The sequence below is a fragment of the Balaenoptera musculus genome, chromosome 13, assembly GCF_009873245.2.
Source record: "Balaenoptera musculus isolate JJ_BM4_2016_0621 chromosome 13, mBalMus1.pri.v3, whole genome shotgun sequence".
Taxonomy (NCBI): Eukaryota; Metazoa; Chordata; class Mammalia; order Artiodactyla; family Balaenopteridae; genus Balaenoptera; species Balaenoptera musculus.
The window spans coordinates 31,387,692-31,410,013 of record NC_045797.1 but is presented as its reverse complement, the minus strand read 5'-3'; the positions used below and the strand labels follow the sequence as shown (position 1 = coordinate 31,410,013).

Below are 22,322 nucleotides of genomic sequence, written 5' to 3'. Positions count from 1 at the left end.
CCATCCAGGCAGCATCTTTTTTGGTTGACTTTCTTAGTACATGTTAAATTGCCAGGAGGTCAAAATAGATCGAAATTAACTTGGAAAACTTGGGTTTTTTTTAAATTTAATTTGATAAATCTGATTTTCTTATTTAAATGGCAAACATCCCTTTTTTCCTCATTAAAGGTGCAATGCATTTCAATACCCCCCAAAATGGAAATAATTGGCCAGTGGGCAAAAAAAAGTATGTTCAAGTGTTCACAATAAGCAAATTGTAAAAATGTGTTAGCAACCTAAATAGCTGTTCTTCAATGTACTTCATAGTTTCTTTTTGTTCTAATAACATTGACAAAGTTCAGGATATGTTGCTAAATGAATAAAATAGGGTTACAAAACAGTATGGGAATAGTATGAGTCTACTTTTTAAAATAAAATGTGTATATTTGTATAGGAAAAGTCTGAAAAACTATATCAAATTAACAGTAATAGAAAGATGATGGATGGATGGATGGACAGACAGATGAATTATTAATAACTTTTTTCTTTTTATTTTAACACTCCTGGTTTTTTGAAATTTCCCAATGCTTGTGTATTACTTTTACAATCAGTAAAAATCCTGGCACTGACTGACTGTGGCAATCACAGCACTAGACAGAGTTTGGGAGTAGAAAATCTCCGCAGATCAGTTTCTCCTTTCTCCAGTCCTCTGCTCCAAAAAGCAGGAGCAACCAAACCAATCTCAAGGCTCCTTTCCTCAATGAGCAGTTTGGGTGAAAGATAAGGGTCCCCATTCATTGGGCTCGCCCAACACCAAAGCTTGAATTTATTTTTAAAGTTGCTTTGAAAGGAAACTTGAGTCTGTTTGATTCGAATATAGTTGCCAACAGAAATGTGGTTGAATGGGAGAAAAATAAGCCAATGGCCTGCCCCCAAATCCATAAATACATCAACCCAGGCCAAATGTTCATCTAGCTGGGCAATCTTACCGCTGGTCCCAAGGAGACAAGTATTAAAACAAATGTAAAAGCTGGAACCGACCCTCCGGACCCGCTCCAGAGAGTCCCCTGGTAATCTCATTATGACTGAGGGCTTCTCAGTGAGGTCCCTGAGCCCAGGCAAGCCCTCAAGTTCCTATGGGTTTTAAAAGGAGATGGAGGCCCCTGGACCCAGTGGCTTTCCTCAGTTCTCCACGTCCAAGCCTGACACATCTCCGTGTGTGTTTGTGTTTGCTGTGTCCTCAGCTGGCCCGGATCGCCGACAGTAAGGATCATGTGTTTCCAGTAAATGATGGCTTCCAGGCCCTGCAAGGCGTCATCCACTCAGTGAGTAGAGCGCTTCCTCTGAGAATGGATACCCGGGCGCTTTCTGCCCCCTGACCTGCTGTAGATACCCCAATTCCATCTCAACTAAGGCTGGTGTTCTTCTACATTTCTTTGTATATCTTTATATCTGTCGTGTTCCACGTCTCCATCCTGCCGTTCACACGTGTTTCTTTTCTCATTCTCCTGTGCCAATTCTTTACCCTACAATGGAAAATTAAAAATGGAAAGGAAACTTGCTCTGGCAGCGAGCCAAACTTCAGGCAGTTCTCATACTGGAAGGACTGCAGCCGATGCTGTGCACTTGACCGACCTCAGCTTTCCCAACCGTGACTGCTTTCTGAACATTGCAGGCTCAGCCTATATCACTTGGCCATCAGAGGCACTTTCGACCAGTGGTTTTCTATCTTGGCTGCCCATTGATGATTATCTGAACAGGATTTTTAAGATCTTCCCAGGTGATTTTAATGGAACCACTGCTTTAGATCTATAATCCCCAAATATGAAGGTTTCTTTTTTTTATATTAAACTTTTATTCATTTAATGAATGGAACTTACCTGGAGTCACAACATAGATTCTTTTTTTTCTTTTTTCCTTTTTTTTTTTTTTTTTTTTGTGGCTCATTTGTTTTTGGGTTTTTGGTGGTTTTTTTTTAATAGTTGATTTACAATGTTGTGTTAATTTCAGGTGTACAGCAAAGTGATTCAGTTACACACATACACACACACACACACACACACACATATATTCTTTTTCAGATTCTCAGATTCTTTTCCCTTGTAGGTTATTTTAAGGTATTGAGTATAGTTCCCTGTGCTATACAGTAGGTCCTTGTTGGTTATCTATTTTATATATAGTAGTATGTATATGTTAATCCCAAACTCCTAATTTATACCTCCCCCTGCTTTCCCCTTTGATAACCAGAAGTTTGTTTTCTATGTCTGTGGGTCTATTTCTGTTTTGTAAATAAGTTCATTTTTTTAGATTCCACATTTAAGCAGTATCATATGATATTTGTCTTTGTCTGGCTTACTTCACTTAGTGTGATCATCTCTAGGTCCATCCATGTTGCTGCAGATGGCATTTTTTCATTCTTTTTCATGGCTGAGTGATATTTCACCCTCATTGTAAAATATGAGGGTTTCAATGTTCCCCAGAGTTTGCACCGGCACCAGCCCTCTTTTTCATCCCATCCTGGTTTTTTATCATCCCTTTCCTGTCAGTGAACAGGACCTGGCTTCCTGTTCACCCATGCTTCTACCATCCATCCCCAGGCTAGGCCCTTGGTCCAGCTGGAATATTGGAAGATGCTAGTCTTTGAAGCCTCAGCCAGAAGGCCTGTGTGTGTGCTGCTCCTGTAATAAAGTCCAGGGTTGCTGAAGCCTCCATCTTTAGATTTGGGGACCAGGCAGACAGACGGTGGTTTCTCCAGTTGGAGCTTCAGACTTGGGGTCCAGGATGCAGATTCAGAGCTCAGAGGACCACTGTCCTCTTAAGATGTCAGTGGGGTCTTAATCCAGGGTTACCCATCAGGAGCTTGGGATCTGCCCAGCTCCCGCAGACTGACCTAGGAAACCTCCAACCTGGATGTGCCTCAGGCTTCCTCTCCCTCCCTCCAAGGTTTGCTTAGAACCCCAGCAGAGTGGAAAGCAGAGTGAGAAGTAGGAACTTTGGAGCTGGGCAGCCCAGAGTTGAAAGGCTGCCCCAACAGCTTACCATTTATAGATCCTTAGATGAGGTATTTCGCTTAGTTCCATATTTGTATAAGGGATTAATGATAAGACACATGCCGTAGGCTTGTTTGAGGATTACAAGAGCTAACACTAGTGAAAATACCTAATATTTTTCCAGGCACATAATCAGTACTCAAGACATATGAATTATTTCCTCTTCCATGTCCCTTCACCATCATATGAGAAACCTTAGTGTCAGCTTCCTCCTCACCCTCTAAATTTTCTTGAATATGCATAAAAGTCACCTGGGGAATCTTGTTTGCAATACCCATTCCCAGGCCCTATCCCCAGGAGCTTCTATCACAGTCAGTATGTGATGGAGCCTATGAAACTGCATCTTCTAAATCTGCACGTTTTAATCAGTGCCCCAGGTGTTGTACTTTCACAATCTTGATATATGTGACCTTACATTTTCAGAACTGTGAAAAATAATTCCACCCCAAGTTGGGAGTTCCTATCCTAAATATGTCCATATGACAGTCGTCTTCTTTAAGATGTGTTTGCGAGGAACAGAAACACACTTAAACCACCTTAACCAGAAAGTGAAAATTATTGAAAAGATAGAGAAGTTATCAGTGCCAATTATGGATCCCCAGGTGAGGGACCCCTACTGTAAATAACTTCTGGGGTCAGTGTGGCATACTTGACAGTATAAGTGACAAGAGATGTAATAACCAGGTAAAACAACACCCAAATAGTGATTTAGATAGACAGTTAACAGCAGGATTTGGGCCTGATCATGAATCCTGTGGCAGCTCAGAGGTCTACTGTTCTGGACTGGAGCCTTCATGAGAAACTGGGGTAGACCTGAATTCCTAAAAGACGAAGGATGGGTGGTGGGTAGCACCAGAGAAGAGATGGCATGACCTCAGCGCAAAGACTGGAAAAGAGCAAGCATATTTTTAAGACAATAATAATACCTATCTGTCTGGTGGGAGAGTTTGGATAAAGGAGTCAGGAGTAATGGGAAATAAGCGGAGACATTGGGTTAGAAGCAGATTGATGAGAGCCTTGAAGGAATTTTGACTCCAACTTAGTGTAATCACTGAAACATTTTGAACGTCTAACAAGTAATATTTAAGAAGAGAATCTGATGGCAGTGTCCCTATATATAGAAAGGACACTGGGGGGGCCCAGAGGCAGGAACCCAGGCATGAGGCTACTGCAGAAGTCCTTTCTTCAGATGGCTGGGTTTAAACAGGGACAACTCTTACCTGTTCAAAGGTTCTTATGAGCCATGTGGCACATCATTCAACAGTTGGTTCCTACCCAAATAATTTGAGTGTTTTTATCTGCATAAATTGCTGTTGTCCTTGAGTATTTCAACCTTAGCAACTCACCCAAGCTCAACATGAGCCCAGATGTTTGTAAAACTCTCCCTAACCCCCAATGGAAATCACCCCAAAGATGTTTAAGAAATTTTAGTGAAACAGTCTTCCAAAAGGGGGAAAAAATAATTTGAGACTCCAAACTTTTAGCCGAATGATAACATTCTTGTGAGCTTTTATCTGGGAGTTATGCTAGTGGTTTCCATCCTTCCAATACTTGAAACCCATGTTTATCGCAGTTGTTAATTCATTTGCCTGGACAGAAAAACAGGGACAAGCACAGCACAACTCGTCTTTCTCGACTCAGACAGAAATAATTATGGCCTGAAAGTTGGTTAACTAATTTTAAGAAGTAGGTTCATTTTTCCTTCTGGATACTGAAAAGAAAGCTCTTGTTTCCTCCCCCCTCCCTGCCCCCCCGCCATCTAAAGCATCTATTCCAGCTTTTTCCCATGGACGTTGTTTTGTGGCTGGTTATTTTCTCATAATAAAGTAGGACTGGGCTTAATTATCCAAAATAGGAGTGCAGAGCAGCTTTCAAAAGCTCAAATAGTTCATGAAGTTTTAGACCCATGGTGACCTTCTTTTTTTATTGAGGTGTAGTTGATCTGCAATATTAGTTTCAGCTGTACAGCATAATGATTCAATATTTTTATAGATTATACTCCATTTAAGGTTATAAATTATTTGCTATATTTCCTGTGCTGTACAATATATCCTTGTAGCTTATTTATTTTATACATGGTAGTTGTACCTCTTAACAGTGACCTTATTTTTAAATCCCCAGTCAAGATGCAGGGGCTAATATTTATTCATTCCTCTAATATTCATTGAAAACCTTTTATGGTAGACTCTGGCCATTTGGTTATAAGTAAGCAGGTAGACACCCTATCCTGGTGGAGCTTATGGTCTGGTGGGAGGGACACATAAAAACAAGTCAATAAATAAATATGTATAATTATGTGATACCATGTGACACATGGTATATAAGAAGTAACATATGACTGAGATTAAGAGTAAAGTGATTTGTAAAGAACTCAGGCTCCTGTGCAGAGATAAGCTGAAGGTGAAACAGAGTTGTTCATCAAAAGAGCATGGATAGAACATTCTTGTCAGAGCAGAACCCTAAGATGGTATATAACAGAATGAAAGAAGAGTAGGGCTTGGATGGAAAATGACAGAAGATGAAGGAAGCAGCAAGCAACGGCTAAATCATGTGGAGCCTTGAAAACAATGCTATTTTACTGTAAGGTCAGTGGGCAACCATAGCCAGATACAAAGTCTGACAATGGAACAATCATGCTTGCAATCAAGACTCTCAGGGAATCTAGAGATCATGGTGCTTTATCCAGCTCCCCTTTGGATAATGAATAAATAAACACTCAGGACAAGTAGTCATGAGGCCTGTGAAGAAGAAGAAAAATTACTATGATTTACTGAGCATCTTCTTTCTACCAGCTCCTCTGTTAAGCACTTCCACAACCACTCTCTGAAGAGGGACTTATTATCCCCATTTTACAGGTGAGGAAACTGAGGTGCAAGCAGTTAGATAAACTGCCCCTAGTCTGCCCACTCATAATGGTGGAGGAGGGAAGTCTGGGTCCAGAGAGCCTGCTGTTTCCACAATACTGGGCTGTGAATGTCTGGGGAAGTGGAAAATCACCACTGGATTATCAGAAGCTGATTATTCAAGGCATGGATACATCAAGTCCCCGGATTCTCTGCTTCCTCAATCTGATTCCTGTGTTTTGGTCTTTTTACTGTTCCTCAATCCTCTCTACTTCAAGGAGGAAGTACTTATGTGTCAGATTTGCATAACATGCTATTTTTCAAAGTGCCCTCACTTGTTTTCCATTTTAATCTCCCATCAGTGGGACATAGGAAAAAGGCAGAAAGAAATCAATGCCTGTAGATAACTTATTTGGGGGCTAAACATTGTTCCTTTTTCCCATTTAACATTATCCTGTTTAAAAATCACAACAGCCCTAGGAGGGAAATATTCCCATTTTACAGATGAAGAAACTGAGGCTCAGATACCCTGCACAAGAGCACACAGTTCTAATGGGGAGATCAGGGTTGGAACCCAGTTCCATGACTCCAGAGCCCAGGCTTTCTCCCACCTCTATTTCCTTAGGAAGGTGAAAATAAGAAAAGTCATCATTTAGTGAATTCTTAGGTGCTAGACCCTGTGAAAATCACTTTACATAGTCATCGCATCAAATTCTCACCACCACCATTTAATGTAGATATTATTACTCCTTCTAGAGAAGCAGATACTCTAAGGACAGAGAGATTAGCTAACTTGTCCAAGACTACACAGCAGTGGGCAGTGATCCAGAATAGACTCAGCTCTGTCTCTAAGGCCCATGACAAGGTGACCATAGTGCTCTAGTGAATGATGTGGGTAGGCCAGGAAGCAGTTCCATTTCAGAGAAGGGGACCCTGAAGACCAAAAACGTGAAATGACTTGACACAGTTCACACAGTTATAGCAAAGGCAAGACCAGAACCCAGGTGGGTTCTCTGATCTGAGTGCACCATGGGTGGGCAGGAGAGCTCTTTGCCATTTTCTATTAGGTGGAGATTGCCTCTGAAAAATCTCAATTTCTGCTCAATGGATGAAATTCCATCATCATCATGAGAAGCTGGCAACTTGACACAGGCTGAAAGGAGCGTCTTCCCTTCCACACTTGCTCAGGACTCTATCTCGGAGAACAGAATTCCTTCTTGTTTTTGCAGAATTCGGTTGATAAAATAAGACAAAATTTGGATGGTTGGAAGATTGGAGCCCTTTAAGCCAGTAAAACTGTAAAGGAAGAAACTATTCCTTTGCCTTTTCTTATTGTGGCTTCCTCGGGGAATTTCCACTGACCACAACTGGTGAATGTAGCGCCAGCCCTCAAGTGAAAATATGAAGCAAAGGTCCAGCGAGGCTCCTGGGTCTTTGTTTGCCTTTTCAAAAGTGCTGCAGGCAGTGAAATGGGAACCTACATGAAAGCTGGGTTTGGATAACACTGAAATGGGTCTGCAGCTTTGAATCCCAACACTTGGCCTGGTTACCATGATGCCAACTCCTCCTTCCAGCTGTCCCCACTTCTTGTGCAATCAAGGGCGGTACCTGGAACCAGGCACACTGTCTCTGAGAAGGAGAACCCAGCCACTGGCACCAAGCCATCTCCGTCTAGGAGCATTTCCCTAGAATAAATATTTAAGCCTGAGAAAGGCTTCCTATTAATGCGAGGGTGAGTCAGCGCCTAGAGCTTTCTACATGTTTGATCAACAATAAACAAGTATTGGGCAAATGTGACTATATTTGCAAGGATTTCTTGCAAGTTTTGGCACAAACATCCTGTTATCAAGGAAGCTTTAAGATTACCGAAACTGAGGAATGAATCTATTCCGTGGTGTATATATATTTATTTTATTTATGAAAACCATGTCCTGTGCTGGTTTCTCCCTTCCACTCATGGGAAGGTGAAAGAAATGGAGCCCCTGATCCAGCCCTGGTGAAGCTTTGACAAAAGGCAAAGCCCATCTTCCTCGCTTCCCTCCCGTCTACTCTTCCAAGACCCCCACGAGGAGCTCCTAAGGGTTTTCCTCAAATCAAAATCTGCATCACATTCCTGTAGTCCTGGAAAGTACCTGACTTTACTGAACCAACTCTCTTTCCAGGGCTAGCAGAGGGGAAGGCCCGTTTCAGCAACAGCCCTTCTCTTAATCAGCCTTACTTGTGGTTGGAAGAAACCACCCTTATTTGTGATCGGAAGAAACCACACTCTCCTCCTTTGCCCCATCTGAATGCTGTCTCGAGTTCTGTCTCAACTTCAAGGCTATGCTCCTGTCCTCTCTTCTCTGAAGAGCCTGCCCTGGTCTCTCCTATACCTTGAACTCTCCCTGCCTTGAACTCCAGTGGCGCTAATTGTTGGCATCACTTGCTTGGCACGTGCCTTTCCTCCTGGTCAAATGCTAAATTGTGCAGTCAAAGAGACCGCCCCATTTGTCGTATTCCCCGTGGTGTCCAGTGCATTTATGTGCCGGGCTGTGCATATGTGTTCATTGTAAAGCAGGGCAGAGGACTGCAGAGTGTTCGTGACCTGCACTGCACCACAAGTGGGCAGTTTTGTGGCTCCGTTTCTTGTAAAAGCCCGTTAGTCCTTCCCCCACCCTCTTTTCCAGGACCGTATCTATAAAAGATGGCATTTTGTGCCCCATTCACATTAGCAGGCCTGGAAGCATAAATAGAATCAATTGTAGTTTCTGTAGTGAGCAGAAAATCTTTTTAAAAAATCATTTGCCTCAGCAGTCTTTAATTAGACTCAGACTTTGCAGACATTCAGGCCAGGCATTTCAACTAAGCTATTTTTTCTATTTGGCTTATGAAAGAGTCCAAATGTAGTTTTAAAAATCCCATTGCTTGAATAGGCTACAAAGATTGCAGAGGGGCATGTTCAGTTAATCCTCAGGTCACCCCACACCCCTCCAGCTCCTTCTCCTATATCTAGGAATCTGTTGAGAATCATTGTAAAAGCAATAGCAGAATTTAGAACAAAACCCAATGAAACGCTGCAGGGTTTAGCTCCCAAGGAGGGCCACTGACTTTGCCAGTATTCAGCAGATCAGCAAGCTCTTCTTACTAAATAAACCACGTCTTGGAATTCACAGTTATCTGAGCTTTCCTTCTGAAAACAGGAGAGGAAAGTGGTTTCACGGAATAAAAATGAATTTCCTCGGTTTCAGAACCTTGTTTGTCCTGTGCTTCTTCACACCAGACTCTCATTGAGTGTGAAACTAACTGAGAGAAGAGTAGCATTTATTTAAGTGAGCTGGGTGCCCCCCTCCAGACAAAAATTCTTGCATGTTTTGAGGATGAGCTTTATTATCTAAAATTCAGTAACCTCTTAAGAATGTCTTTCTTGCATGTTGGAATATTTATTTGGTATAATGTATGACTGTAACATAAAATCAGATATGAATCCCAGAAAGATGTGTGTGTGATAGTAAATTTTTATTTTAAATTCAGATTCTGTAGAACTGGATATGAATCTAGGGTAATGTCCATAGTTAATAATAGATATGTCTATTGATTTTAAGTGCGGAGTGCATTTTACTTAGGAAAGGTGACTATCTTTTTTTTTTTCAAAATTTTATTAGAGATCAAATAGTTTCAAAATTCATGGGGGCAACATTGGCAGTCCTGAAGGCATGAATGAGCCAGTTTTGTGTCCCAAGCTCCCTGGCCTTTTCTAAAAGCAAGCCTCCAGGCTTACCCAATGTGCATTCTGCCATCAGCTATATTAGTGTACCTGGGACCCGGCGCCCCACCCCCCCAAACATATACTTTTACATTTTTCCCAAATAAAGGGGTCAAGGCCTTTTACACAGCAGGCCCATCTAGACCTTAGACATGGGAACATGATACACCTACAACATTATTGTTTAAAAAGATAAGCCATTTAAAAAGATGGAGGTGTTGAAGTAGACCTCCTGGGAAGGCAGCCCCCAAAGACTTAATAAGAAGAGGGAGATGTTACAAGATGCTGAACATAGCATTGTATTCAAAAGACTATAAAAGATTAATTTAAAAGATTTAAAATTTAATTTAATTTAAAAGACCAGAAAAGATTAATGTAATAAAAGATTATATTTACAGGGAAAAAAATGACTGATACATAATATGCTAAAATGTCAGTTAATGAAGCCATGCAGGAAGTGTGCCATTTATTTATTCAGTAAGTATTTATTTAGTGCCTACTATGTGCTAGATTAGGCCTTGTGGATACAGTGGTGGGTAAAAACAAATCTCCTTGCCTTTGTAGAGGTTATAGTCTGAGGAAGATAGACAATGACCAAACAGTCAAAAGATAAATATATAATTATAAACCACAGTAAGTCCTCTGAAAGATGGCAATCTATACTAAAATGTGAATTAATACAGAAATATTTCATTGGTACACTTAGGTCACAAAATCCATACTGGATTTGGAGGGTGACTGGGAGAGTGAGGTTAAGGAAAACTCCTAGGTTTTTGTCTTAGAGAACTAGAGAGATGTAATTGGGCAATAGATAGTTAACTACCTGTGGGCCAGCCTACTTCAAGCTCCAGACATCTTTGAAGCAGAATGTACCCTTCACAACAAGTAAGACACTAAGAAACATGCTGTCTAGATATATGGAAGGAAAAAGTCCCTATACCATGAATGCATAAAGGAAACTGGTCTTGTATTAACACACAAAAAATCTTCCAGCAGGAAATGGCCAAGTAAATAAAGATTGATACTTTATTAGGGAAGGAGGCAGAGCAGTTAGGGGGGAAAAAATTAGGTATGCTTATGGTAAGGGAGGGATTCATAACAACTCTATGCAAATATTCACAATCTTTAAGGATTCTTGAGAAATCTCTGCATAAACTCTGAACTTTATGAAAAAGGACTTTAGATTTTTAGAATCAAAAAATATATATATAAAGTTTTATATACAACCTGGACTGGTTCACAATGGATTTCACTTTTTTTTAAATAAATTTATTTATTGATTGATTTTTGGCTGCGTCAGGTCTTCGTTGCTGCACGCGGGCTTTCTCTAGTTGTGGCGAGCTGGGGCTACTCTTTGTTGCGGTGCGCAGGCTTCTCATTGCGGTGGCTTCTCTTGTTGTGGAGCACGGGCTCTAGGTGCGCTGGCTTCAGTAGTTGTGGCTCGCAGGCTCTAGAGCGCAGGCTCAGTAGTTGCGGCACACGGGCTTAGTTGCTCCGTGGCATGTGGGATCTTCCCGGACCAGGGCTTGAACCGGCGTCCCCTGCACTGGCAGGCGGATTCTTATCCACTGCGCCACCAAGGAAGTCCGATTTCACTTTAAGTCTTTTAAACAGCCCTTATTACATGGCAAAGTTCTTTTACATCTGTTGCCTCTTTTACTCCCCCAACACTCTCGTGAGGTGTGCAGGAGTGTCACTACCAGTAACAACCTGTGTACTTATAGAGTTCTTTGCAGATTTCAAACATGCTTACCCATATATCTTCTTTTTGAAATCTGCCCAGAAGGTAGCAGGAAAATATTATTAGCCATCTTTCAGGCATTTTCAGCAAATAGGATTTAGCAAGAGGCCAGTGGTGGGTGGTGGGATAGAAGCAGATATGAGATAACCATCTTTGCCCGAGAGTAATAGCAGTAGTAGCAGTAATAACAGCGGTAACAGTCACAGCTCCCATTGTTTGAGAACCGAATATGTGTCAGACATCCTACTAAGTGCTTTACTACTAAGGTTGTTCTGAGCACATTTCTTGGTGCCTTGTTTTCATGAAGGGCACTTGTTGGCTGATGGCCAGGGTTGTAAAATACTATTTATTGACCAATCACATCTGTCTAGTTCTGTCTGTAAAACAAAAACCTTGTCAGTTTTCCTTAATCTCACTCTTTTCCTCACTCTCTAATCCAATACGAATTTTACCACCTAAGTTCTATTGATTTTACAAACTAAATATCTCTGCATTCATGTGTATTACTCATTTTACCACCAGACAGCCCTTTGAGGTGTTTTTCTTGTTCTCATTTTACAGAAAAAGAAACTGAGATTCAGAAGCTTAATAACTTATCCAAATCCTCATGGCCAGTAAGTTGTAGGGCTTGTATTTGGACATAAATCTATTTAAAGCCCAAATCTATTTTTTCTGTCTCTAGAGCCCAGGTTCTTAAGATTAAAACTACCATTATTTGAGGACTTCCAGGCCCTGTGCTATGGACTCTGCCTATATTATCTCATTTAATCTTCCCAACTGAACAACCTCATGCAGTCGGTGCTGTTCTTATCCCACTATTACAGATGAGGAAACAGAGACTCAGAGAGGTTATGGAACTTGCCCAAGGTCACAGTGCTCATGAGTGAGTTGACTCAAGCAATTCGACTCCAATTTAGTTTAATACTAAACTATTAGTATGTTAAACTGTTTCCCAAAATTGGGGTTCAGACTAGTTAAAGGACTTGTCAAGGACCACAGGTCAGGTAAGTACAGGACCAGGGGCAAGACCAGGACCCAACTCCTCACATTGGATCATGCTTGAGGCATGTGGTAGTCTTAGCCAGTCTCCATCAGAGGTCAGTTAGACTGTCACCTCTGACGTCGCCCCAACCCCGTGTGAATTCTTTCCACTCCGTCTAGTGATTTCCCTTCATCCATCTCCCAGTGCTGTGTCTCTACCTCCTCCATGGCTACCACTGCCCAGGTCGGGGAGGGATCCTCTGCCTCCCCACCCCCACGCAGCCTTCAGTCCCTAGGCTGATCTGCTGTCTGCTGAAGTTCAGACAGACTGATTACTGTACAGTCTGGGCTGCTAATAACCAAAGGAACCCCCCAAATCCACCCCATGCCATTGTGACTTCCTACCATTTGAAACCAGACATTTCTAACTCATAGAAGCCACAGTCCCAGACAAGTCCTGCCCATCCCCCTCACTGATAAATTTTACTCCATTGGCTGCAATGCATCCCTTCCAGATGTTTTAAGTTAAGATTGGGAAAGCTGTGTTTTTACTGGATTGAATCACAGCCCTTGGCTGAAATTTTTTGGCCCTTTATACACTCCCTAGATTTATTAGCTAATTGCAGACACTTTGAGAGAATAATACAGCATGTGTTTATTATGACAAAACCTGTAAGTGTGTCTTTGTGGTCAAAGATTCACGGGTGTTTCCTTTACTCACCCCTGGTTAAGTGTTAGGGTTGGTTCAAAACTGTTGTTTCACGGGCTTCCCTGGTGGTGCAGTGGTTAAGAATCCGCCTGCCAGTGCAGGGGACATGGGTTCAAGCCCTGGCCCGGGAGGACCCCACATGCCGCGGAGCAACTGGGGCCGTGTGCCACAACTACTGAAGCCCGCGCGCCTAGAGCCCGTGCTCCGCAACAGGAGAAGCCACCGCAATGAGAAGCCCGCGCACCGCAACAAACAGTAGCCCCCGCTCACCGCAACTAGAGAAAACCCGTGCGCAGCAACGAAGACCCAACGCAGCCAAAAATAAATCAATCAATAAAATAAATTAAAAAAATAAAAAGAGTGGTGACCTCCCAAAAAAACAACACTGCAAGGGCTGAGTCACTTTAAAAAAAAAAAAAAAATGTTGCTTCAAAGTCAGGAACTTAACATGGGTGAAGATTTCATTTATGTGTTTTGATGGAGTTTGGGGAATGGGGACAGGATAGATGCGATAGCTCAATTTTCATTCTTGGACTGTTGAAATCTTTAGTTGTAGATGATAAAATGATTTATAAAAGGAGACAGAGGAATTTTATTTAAAACATAAGAAAAGCTTTGTGCTGTTCTAATGTCACTATTTAATAAAGTTCTCCATATGGGTTAATTCTGGATCTCCCAATGTGGCCTATTGAGAGATTTATGCCTGAAGACGTGTTGAAGGGCGTGCCTGCCTCTCTGAGTTATGGCAACCAGTAGCTAAGGTGGCCCTTCAGCCAGGAAGAGGCCAATGGCAGCAAACTGGGGGGAGAGGGGAGGGGACTGTCATCACAGCTCAGATAAGGCAGTTGTTATCTGGGGTATGAGTCACTGGCAAGGATCTGGATGAGGATCTTGGCAAGCCCCAGTCCTAGGATGTTGCTGCATCTAAAGGACCGGATTGACCGCTGGAAAGGCAGGATGGAAAAGCCAGAAGCGAAACATGGATGCCCAGGATACATCCTTGGGGTCCCTGATCCCAAGTCAGAATGTCAGTGAAGGGCTCAGAGGTGATACCAGGTCCTTGGGGACCAGGGAGAACTGAGGCTGCACCTATGTTTGAGGTGGACGGAGACTGGGTAAGCCAGAGGGAGAAGAAATAAGGCAAACGCTGACAAAAAGGAACAAATTGCTTTGACTGTGGAATGAGGTAGAAGCTGAAAACAAATAGAGGAATCGAAATACGAAAATGCCTTTAAACTGTAAAAGAGTCAGAAAGAATGTCAGGAAAAAAATGTCAGCTGGAAATCTGGATTTTAGAATTGTCAAGAAAAAGAAGTACAGTTGGCCCTCTGTATCCATGGGTTCCACATCTGCAGATTCAACCAACTGGGGATCAAAAATATTGGGGAAAAAATCCAGAAAGTTACAAAAAGCAGAGCTTGAATTTGCTGCGTGCTGGCAAATATTTACATTAGCATTTCCATTGTATTATGTATTATAAGCAATCTGGATATCATTTAAAGTATATGGAAGAATGTGTGTAGGTTATATGCAAATACTCCGCCATTTTATATAAGGGACTTGAGCATCCTCTGATTTTGCTATCCACGGGGGTCCTGGACCAATCCTCCTGCAGATAGGTAGAACTGTGCTGCTTCTTATTACTCTCAGGTATAGAGAATTACCTAAAACACATGGTTGCGAGGGAGCCTGAATACATTTGAATGTTTTGTCATCTGTACATCAGAGAACAATTTTCTCAAGCATGTTGTTCACTTCCTTTCACAATGCTTCTCTATGAGGACGCCCAGATTTCTCTCTGGAATGGGTAAATATTATCTCTTCTGAGAAACTGGTTTGTTTTCATTCTTCAGATTGAGAATCTCATAAATATTGTCTGCCCTTCTCATTTGCTACTAGAAAGCTTAGAACTAAATTCACGAGCCACTCCTAGCAAGGAAATAAGCTCTTAATAATACATAATAAAAAAATGTATTTTTTCTATGCTATTCTCACTCCTTACTTCATCTTCCCCTTATTTTCCCTTTAATCCATTTCCTCCCCTTTTGAATTTACTGTATCTTTTACTTGATTGTATCTTGTGGTGTATGTATCACCTAAGCTGGAACAAAGCAGCATATATAAATAAATACATCCATGCAAGTAAATGGGTGTTTCCCAATGCTAAAAGATGCTTTTTTCTTTTATGGACTTTACATTTTACTTCACTCTTAATTCCTTTAACAAATGCCCCTTTCATAAATAGAGAGATAGTTTCCTTCAGCCCTCTGAACCATCTCAATTTCCAAATTAAGTAAAGCCCAAATAAAGATACTGCCTTTGCTTGGTAAATTAACTCAGTGTCCTATACTTGTTTAAAATGCTTGGTCGAAATTTTAGAATCATTATGCAATAAGAGACGGCATTCATAAATGGTGGAGAAAAGCTTGAACCCTACCGGTCAGGTACCCTGCTTTTGCCAGAAGAAGCCTTCATTATTAATTCCCTGTGTGGTCATGGGGTCCTCCAGACTCTCCACTCAACCCTACAAGACTCACCTGGGGGGAAGACTACATTTCCATGTAAGTAAGGTCCTCCTAAAGAGCAAGGCACAGCAAGCAGCCTTCAAAGCCCTCCCTCTCCTGCAACATTTCCACTTCTCTAACTAACAGGGAACTCTGAGTAATCTGAACATGCATCTCCTCTAGAGGGCTGGCCATCTCCATCCTACTTCTCCAGCTTTATCTATTATCACTCGTTTTTCTACTGTTCAAGCTCCTTTGTTCCAGCTAAAGAGGTCTATGTATTTCTAGTTTCTCATCTTTGCAAATGCCACTCCCTGCTTGGACCTTAGCCTTCCCCTAACTTACTCCTCCCCACTTGACTGAGTCCTACCCTCAGCACCCACCTATTCCAGGAAGCCCTTCCCCATGTAGCAGCCCTCAATGATTTCCCCCATGAACTCTGTAGCTCCTACCATCTGCCCCTTCACCCTGGCACCTACCACATAGGCTGGGCCATTGTTATTTTTCTTTTCAAGTGTAGGTCCCATTTCCTCAACTAGATGTTAAACCTCTCTATAACTAGGACTGGTGTATCATAGACTCAATAAATATCTGCCCAAAGAATAAATGAATGAATAATTCCTATGGATTTTGGGATACCTGGAAGCATCTAGCACAGTTCTGGCTCATTAAATGCTTAACATTAATGATACTAGTAAAAATGTTATCCTCCACTTACCCACCCACTACAAACATAATGTCCTTGAGCCTCCTATCTTGGTAGCTAAAAGCAAACCCCACTTTTCTGTTTTTTAACAAATAATTTGTGCTTTGACTTTTTGATTTCCTCTCCTCCTAGATTTTGAAGAAGTCCTGCATCGAAATTCTAGCAGCTGAACCATCCACCATATGTGCAGGAGGTAAATTGAAATTAAATGCTAATCGCTGTCACACAAATAATGAGATTTTGAATTCAAGTCACGTGTTTACTTCATCAGTAGAGAAGAAGGGAGGTGGGGCAGGAAAGGGCAGGGGGGAAAAGAAGAGTAGAAACTGCTAAATAAATTTTCTTCTAGGGGAAAAAAGGGAATAAGGAATCAACGTGCCAGTTGTTTGAAAGTTTGGAAAAGCCTATCTAAATTCTCGCCTTTCATGGGAACTAGTTTGGGAGTATTACAGAAATACTGGATTCCCACACATCACCATCAATACCCCTCTCTGGATACAAGTGGAATTTAACACTACATCCTCATGGCAGCCATCACAGTGATCATAAACCACCTCTGAACTGTTGATATTTTTAATTATTTAATCAGTGCTGAACCTCTCTCCGTAATTAATATGTTGATCATAATTAATTGCTTTACCTACAATTTCTCACAAAATGTTGATAGGCCACTCCAATTATCCCAGTAAAAGGCCATTATAATTTCATCATTAATACAGCAAGCCTCTACTTATACAAAGAGTCAGCCTTCTCTGAGTCACAGTATTTCCTCTAACTGATCAAAATCATGTTCTTACTGTTGTTTTGTATTATAATGGACTGCCTAAAATTTCAACCATTCTGGCTCTCTTTGTATAATTCCTGACAGGTTTCCCATCACTCTTATTTAAAAAGTACTGTTAGGCACCTACTGAATGCCAGGCACTGTGGTAAGTGCTGGAGATACAAAAAGGATAAACTTTCTCTCCATGAGTTCCTGTGCTCCAGGACCTGGAGTATTTCACCGTTGAGAGTTCACTGTTAACATCGCCTTTCTAGTCTCCTAAAATACCAAGTGCCAATTATTAATTTATCCTAGAAAATATATCATGCAACCCCATAAGTAGTGAGGAAGACCTTTCAAGCTTTTTCAAACACTGTACAGTTTTATTCTTTATGGCATATTTTATTGGTATAAATGAGGTAATTCCTTGAGGATTCCATTCCAGTTTCTTGGCTATATTTTAATTAATTAATTTTTTTATTTATGGCTGTGTTGGGTCTTCGTTTCTGTGCGAGGGCTTTCTCTAGTTGTGGCAAGCGGGGGCCACTCTTCATCGCGGTGTGCGGGCCTCTCACCATCGCGGCCTCTCTTGTTGCGGAGCACAGGCTCCAGACGCGCAGGCTCAGTAGTTGTGGCTCACGGGCTTAGTTGCTCCGTGGCATGTGGGATCTTCCCAGACCAGGGCTCGAACCCGTGTCCCCTGCATTGGCAGGCAGATTCTCAACCACTGCGCCACCAGGGAAGTCCTTGGCTATATTTTAGAATAGTTGAAACACTTTTCAAGGAGTTAGATGTAGTGAATAGTATGTGCCAACAACAAAACACTAAGTATATATGTAAACATTTAAAGTTGTTAGCAGTACTTGGAGACTGACTATTCAGAGACATGTAAATTTCCTGAAGAAAAGCAATCAGCAAAGATTATCAATTGACCTTTAAATACACTGCTACCTGGTAACACAGATGGCAGGAACAAATGTGGTTGCCACAAAGACAGGTCCAGGAGAACATTCTTAAGAAAAGGAATTGAAAAATCTTACCTTTGCAAATTTACAAAAGCATATGACCACATGAACCCAGTGCCAGGAGGCTTAACTAGGGTTCATTAGCTTCAAGGTAAATCTGTCTCCACAATTTTTATAATTCCTTTACTTTAAAACAATTAGAAAACAGGGGAGTTCCTTAATTGTGCAATTATCTCATTCATGAAAAAAAAAACCCAGACTTGCAGTTTAGCAATCCTACTGGATGTTTTGCAACCTTGTATTGAATCAGAACATCTAAAGACAACGAATACAACTTCTGTTAATTCACTAGCATAATCAGTTCCCCTCCTGTAGGGTTCTTGGGAACAGAGAAGGAATCTTATTTCTCTCCACTTCCCATTGCCTAACAGAGTACGTGGTACTTAATAGGTGGTCAATAAATGTTGACCAAATGTCTTGATTCATACATTCCTTAAACAAACAATGCACCGATTTTTGCTCATTTGACCCTTATTAACTACTTTCACCTAATCTCAAGAAGTTATCAGACCTTTGAACTATTTTAAATGAAGCAGAATTAGAAATAGCCAAAGACAGAACAAGGCCCCAAAAACCCACCAAATCTCAATCACTCGGATTGAGTATCTTCTTAAATAATTCTTGAATAATCTTGAATCAAAGATTAGTAAACCAAAATCTCCTTTACTTACCACTGAGGTGTTCAAGACAATAAAAAAACCACATATATAAACGTAATGAATACGGCACAGAAATACCAGGGTCCACAAGATCTGATCCTAGCAAATTCATAGTTTTCAGTATGTCTCTTATTAAATGGAAAAGAAAAATAATTAAATAAAAGATATTTTTAAAGCTAAGGAAAATACAAGAAAAAAGATTAAAAAGCGTTAATAAATTTAAACAAATTAAAACAATTCCACTGATTAATTATCCCAGGAGCTGTTTTCTTTGGTAGAACCAATAAAATAGACAAATCTCTGTAAATCCAATCCAAGGAATCTTTCTTTAAATATTTTTTCAATCTCTGGCTTATGTGCAATATCCCATATTTTATGGACAAACAATAATTTCCTGTATCGGAGTAAACTATCCAATTCTATTTATTTTATTTCTTTTTTCTAATTGACATGTAGTTGATTTACAATGTTGTGTTAATTTCTGCTGTACAGAAAAATGATTCAGTTATAACTACATATATACATTCTTTTTTATATTCTTTTCCATTATGATTTATCACACAATATTGAATATAGTTCCCTGTACTATACAGTAGGACCTTGTTCTATATCCATTCTATATATACTAGTCTGCATCTGCTAACCCCAAACTCCCCCTCCATCCCTTCCATTTCCTTTATTTCCTATAAAAACATTAATACAAGACACAGTGATGGGACCTAGCCTAGGTTTTGAAAAAGCAAGCTCCCACCTCTCTTGAATTAGAATCACTAGGATTAAAACATGTTGATTAGAGAATAAGTTTACTAAGAAGAAAATAAAACTTTCACAAGATACCCTTACACCAAAAGTTCTTCCAAGGATTCCCTTAAAGGTCTGTCACTGATCATTCTCTGGAGTAAGCATGGCTTTCATGAAGCATTGGAGGCCATTTCATTGTCCAGGGCTGTGAACTCCCATCAAGTAGACCTAAGCATACCCCCTCTGTGATTTTCATTAGTCCACTGCAAGGAGCCGGGGCCAGCGATTTATGTGAAAGTGCTTTAAAAAGCATAAACTGTTACAACAAAGCAAGGTGACATTATTATCAGCAGTATCATTTTAATAAGGATTGAAGGTCAATATGAGAATCATGATGTTGATAATATCACACCTAGACGAGAAAAACATGCCTGTATGTTTACTGAAAGAAAATTGGGGAAAGAAAATTGAAAGAAAGAAAATTGGGGAAACCTTGAAAGAAAGAAAGAAAATTGGGGAAACCTTGGTAGAGTTCAGAGTATCTGCAAAATGATTCATTAAACTCAATACGTACTGGAGGAGAAAGTGAACAAGGAAATATTGTTCATACTTGTAACGTATAATGTTGAGACTAAGCCCTAGACAGATCTGTGAAGAAGGTAGAACTTGCTTTCATCAAAAACCTTTCCTCTCTGCTTCCTCCCCTCACTCTCTGAATTACTTCCCTTCCCTGGCCCCCAGAGCAGCCCCTGCTGTGGAGCCCCACCCTGGCCTGTCCACTCAAGACACGCTATACTGACGATTGCATTCTCCCAAGACAGGGATCTCAGCTGGCTCTCACCAACAACTCAGCAACAGCCATGGTTCTGACAGCAAACTGAGCTCTGAGAGAGGCAGTGAGATAATGCACTGGGTGGACGGTAAAACTGAGATCCAACACAGATCTTTCTGTGTTGGGCTGCAAATGATAGGGTGAAATTTAATGGGACAAATATAAAATGCTGAACTTGCAAATCGTCAGTTTCACGTCCAAGCAGGTTTAGAGAAACCTGACTTAGTAACAGTTCATGCAAAGAAAAAGAAAAAGCAAGGAGAAGCATAGCTATCTTGAGAGCCAATAAGAATGCCTCTGACAAAAAAAAAAGCTGATGCAATCTTAGAGTGCATCAATAGCCATCCAGTGTCCAAGGCAAGAGAGCTAATACCACGCTCCACTATTCCAAGTTCAGACCATGGTTCCAAGTCCCATATTTTAAAAATGGCATTGACAAAGGCATGTTCCTAGTAGAAGTGGTGATGGAACTAGAAACCATATTAATAATTCATTCAGGATGTGAGGGCAGCCCAGCTGCAACATCTGTCACCCCATTGATAGCCAGGGTTGATTCAGATGATCTGGCTGGCTAGGCAGGTGTCCCCTTCCTCCCTCCCATGTATATCCCTCCTGAAGCTGCATGCTCAGTGGAAGAGGATGACCTTCCCCAGTAGGGTCCATTCTTCAGTCAAGGATGTTCAAGTAGCTGTGCTCCCCTGCTACAACCTCCGAACGAGCTCTCAAGGTCCATTTACAGGAGAACACAGGATAGTCAAGCTTCCAAGACTCCAGTCACTGATTCTTTCCTCCCTTGCTTCCTTCCTTCCTTCCTTCTTTCCTTCCTTCTTTCCTTCCTTCCTTCCTTCCTTCCTTCCTACCTTCCTTCTTCCCTCCCTTCCTTCTTTCTTTCCATCACTTCTTAGTGTCTACTATGTACCAAGTAATATGAAAAGATTTGAGTATCAAAATGCATGCTTGGTCCCAACCCCCCATGAAGCTCACAGTCTGCCCTAGGAGATAGTCATATGTTCAGACAAATTACGAAACCACGCATGAAGCACTATAGCAGAGATCTGCTCAAAGAGATGCTAATGAGGTGCTTGTGGAATGAGGAAGGACTAGAGTGACCACAGAGATTTAGACAAAGAATTGAGACAGTCACAAGGATATTTGGAGAATTCCCATGCAGAAAGGAATTATTAGGCTTACCATAAATAGCTTCAGGAGACCACCATGGAGAGATTGGGGAGGAATTCAAAGAGGCAGGTTTTGGCTTAACACACGCAACTTTTACAACTAAAGCTTTCCAACAATGGAGTAGATGCTCTCAACTTTCCACCCCCAGAATTATGTGAGCAACTGCAGAATGGCCATCTGTAACCACATGCTATACAGAGAAACCCTTTTTGGGTCTCCTTTATAACTTTAAGTTTCTAAAGACTTAATTCAACTTCAGCTAAGATATTAATGGCTGATTATTTGTTTAATGGCTAAAGAAAAAAGTATACTTGGAACTATTTTGCATTTTAACAGGAAATCTTAATGCGAAGAGGAGGTAAGCATCTGCCCTATCAAAAAGAATTTCAATCAATGTCATGAGTAAAACTATTTGGAGAGAGAGCCATCCCAAAACTCCTCCACTGCCAGAGGTTATAAGCTGGCAGCCAACAAGCCCTGTCTGGTCTGCACATATGTTCTTCTTGATTCACACTGCAATTAAAAAAAAAAAAAAAAAACTTAAATTTATTGCTAACATTTAAAAGTCTGATTTCACCTAAAAATTCAGATTTTTGCCTTGTATTGAAAAATCAGATCTAGCAACATTGGGCCTGTATTTATTGCAAGATAATGATTGTTAGAGACTGAATAACTTCCCTTTAAAAGAAGCATGTACTCTTTCCAGTTCACCATACTCTCTACCACTCCGCATTATCCCAATACCCAGGTCAAGCATGTGATTGCCATTTAGCATGGTGTTTATGTCACTGTATTTACAGTTCCTGTTCTAAAACATGTAGGAAGTCACCTGCTGTGTGGAGAGCCTTTATAGCACCTTTGACATTAC

General features: G+C 41.0%; 1 protein-coding gene across 1 annotated transcript in view; it reads left to right on the top strand.

The window, feature by feature from the left end:
- ANTXR1 (ANTXR cell adhesion molecule 1) overlaps positions 1–22,322 on the top strand; it is a 241,307-nt gene that overhangs the window by 61,983 nt on the left and 157,002 nt on the right. The window contains exons 8-9 of the mRNA XM_036873557.1: positions 1,224–1,304; positions 16,388–16,448. Coding sequence (XP_036729452.1) covers positions 1,224–1,304; positions 16,388–16,448 — 142 coding nt within the window. The remainder of the gene's footprint in view (positions 1–1,223; positions 1,305–16,387; positions 16,449–22,322) is intronic.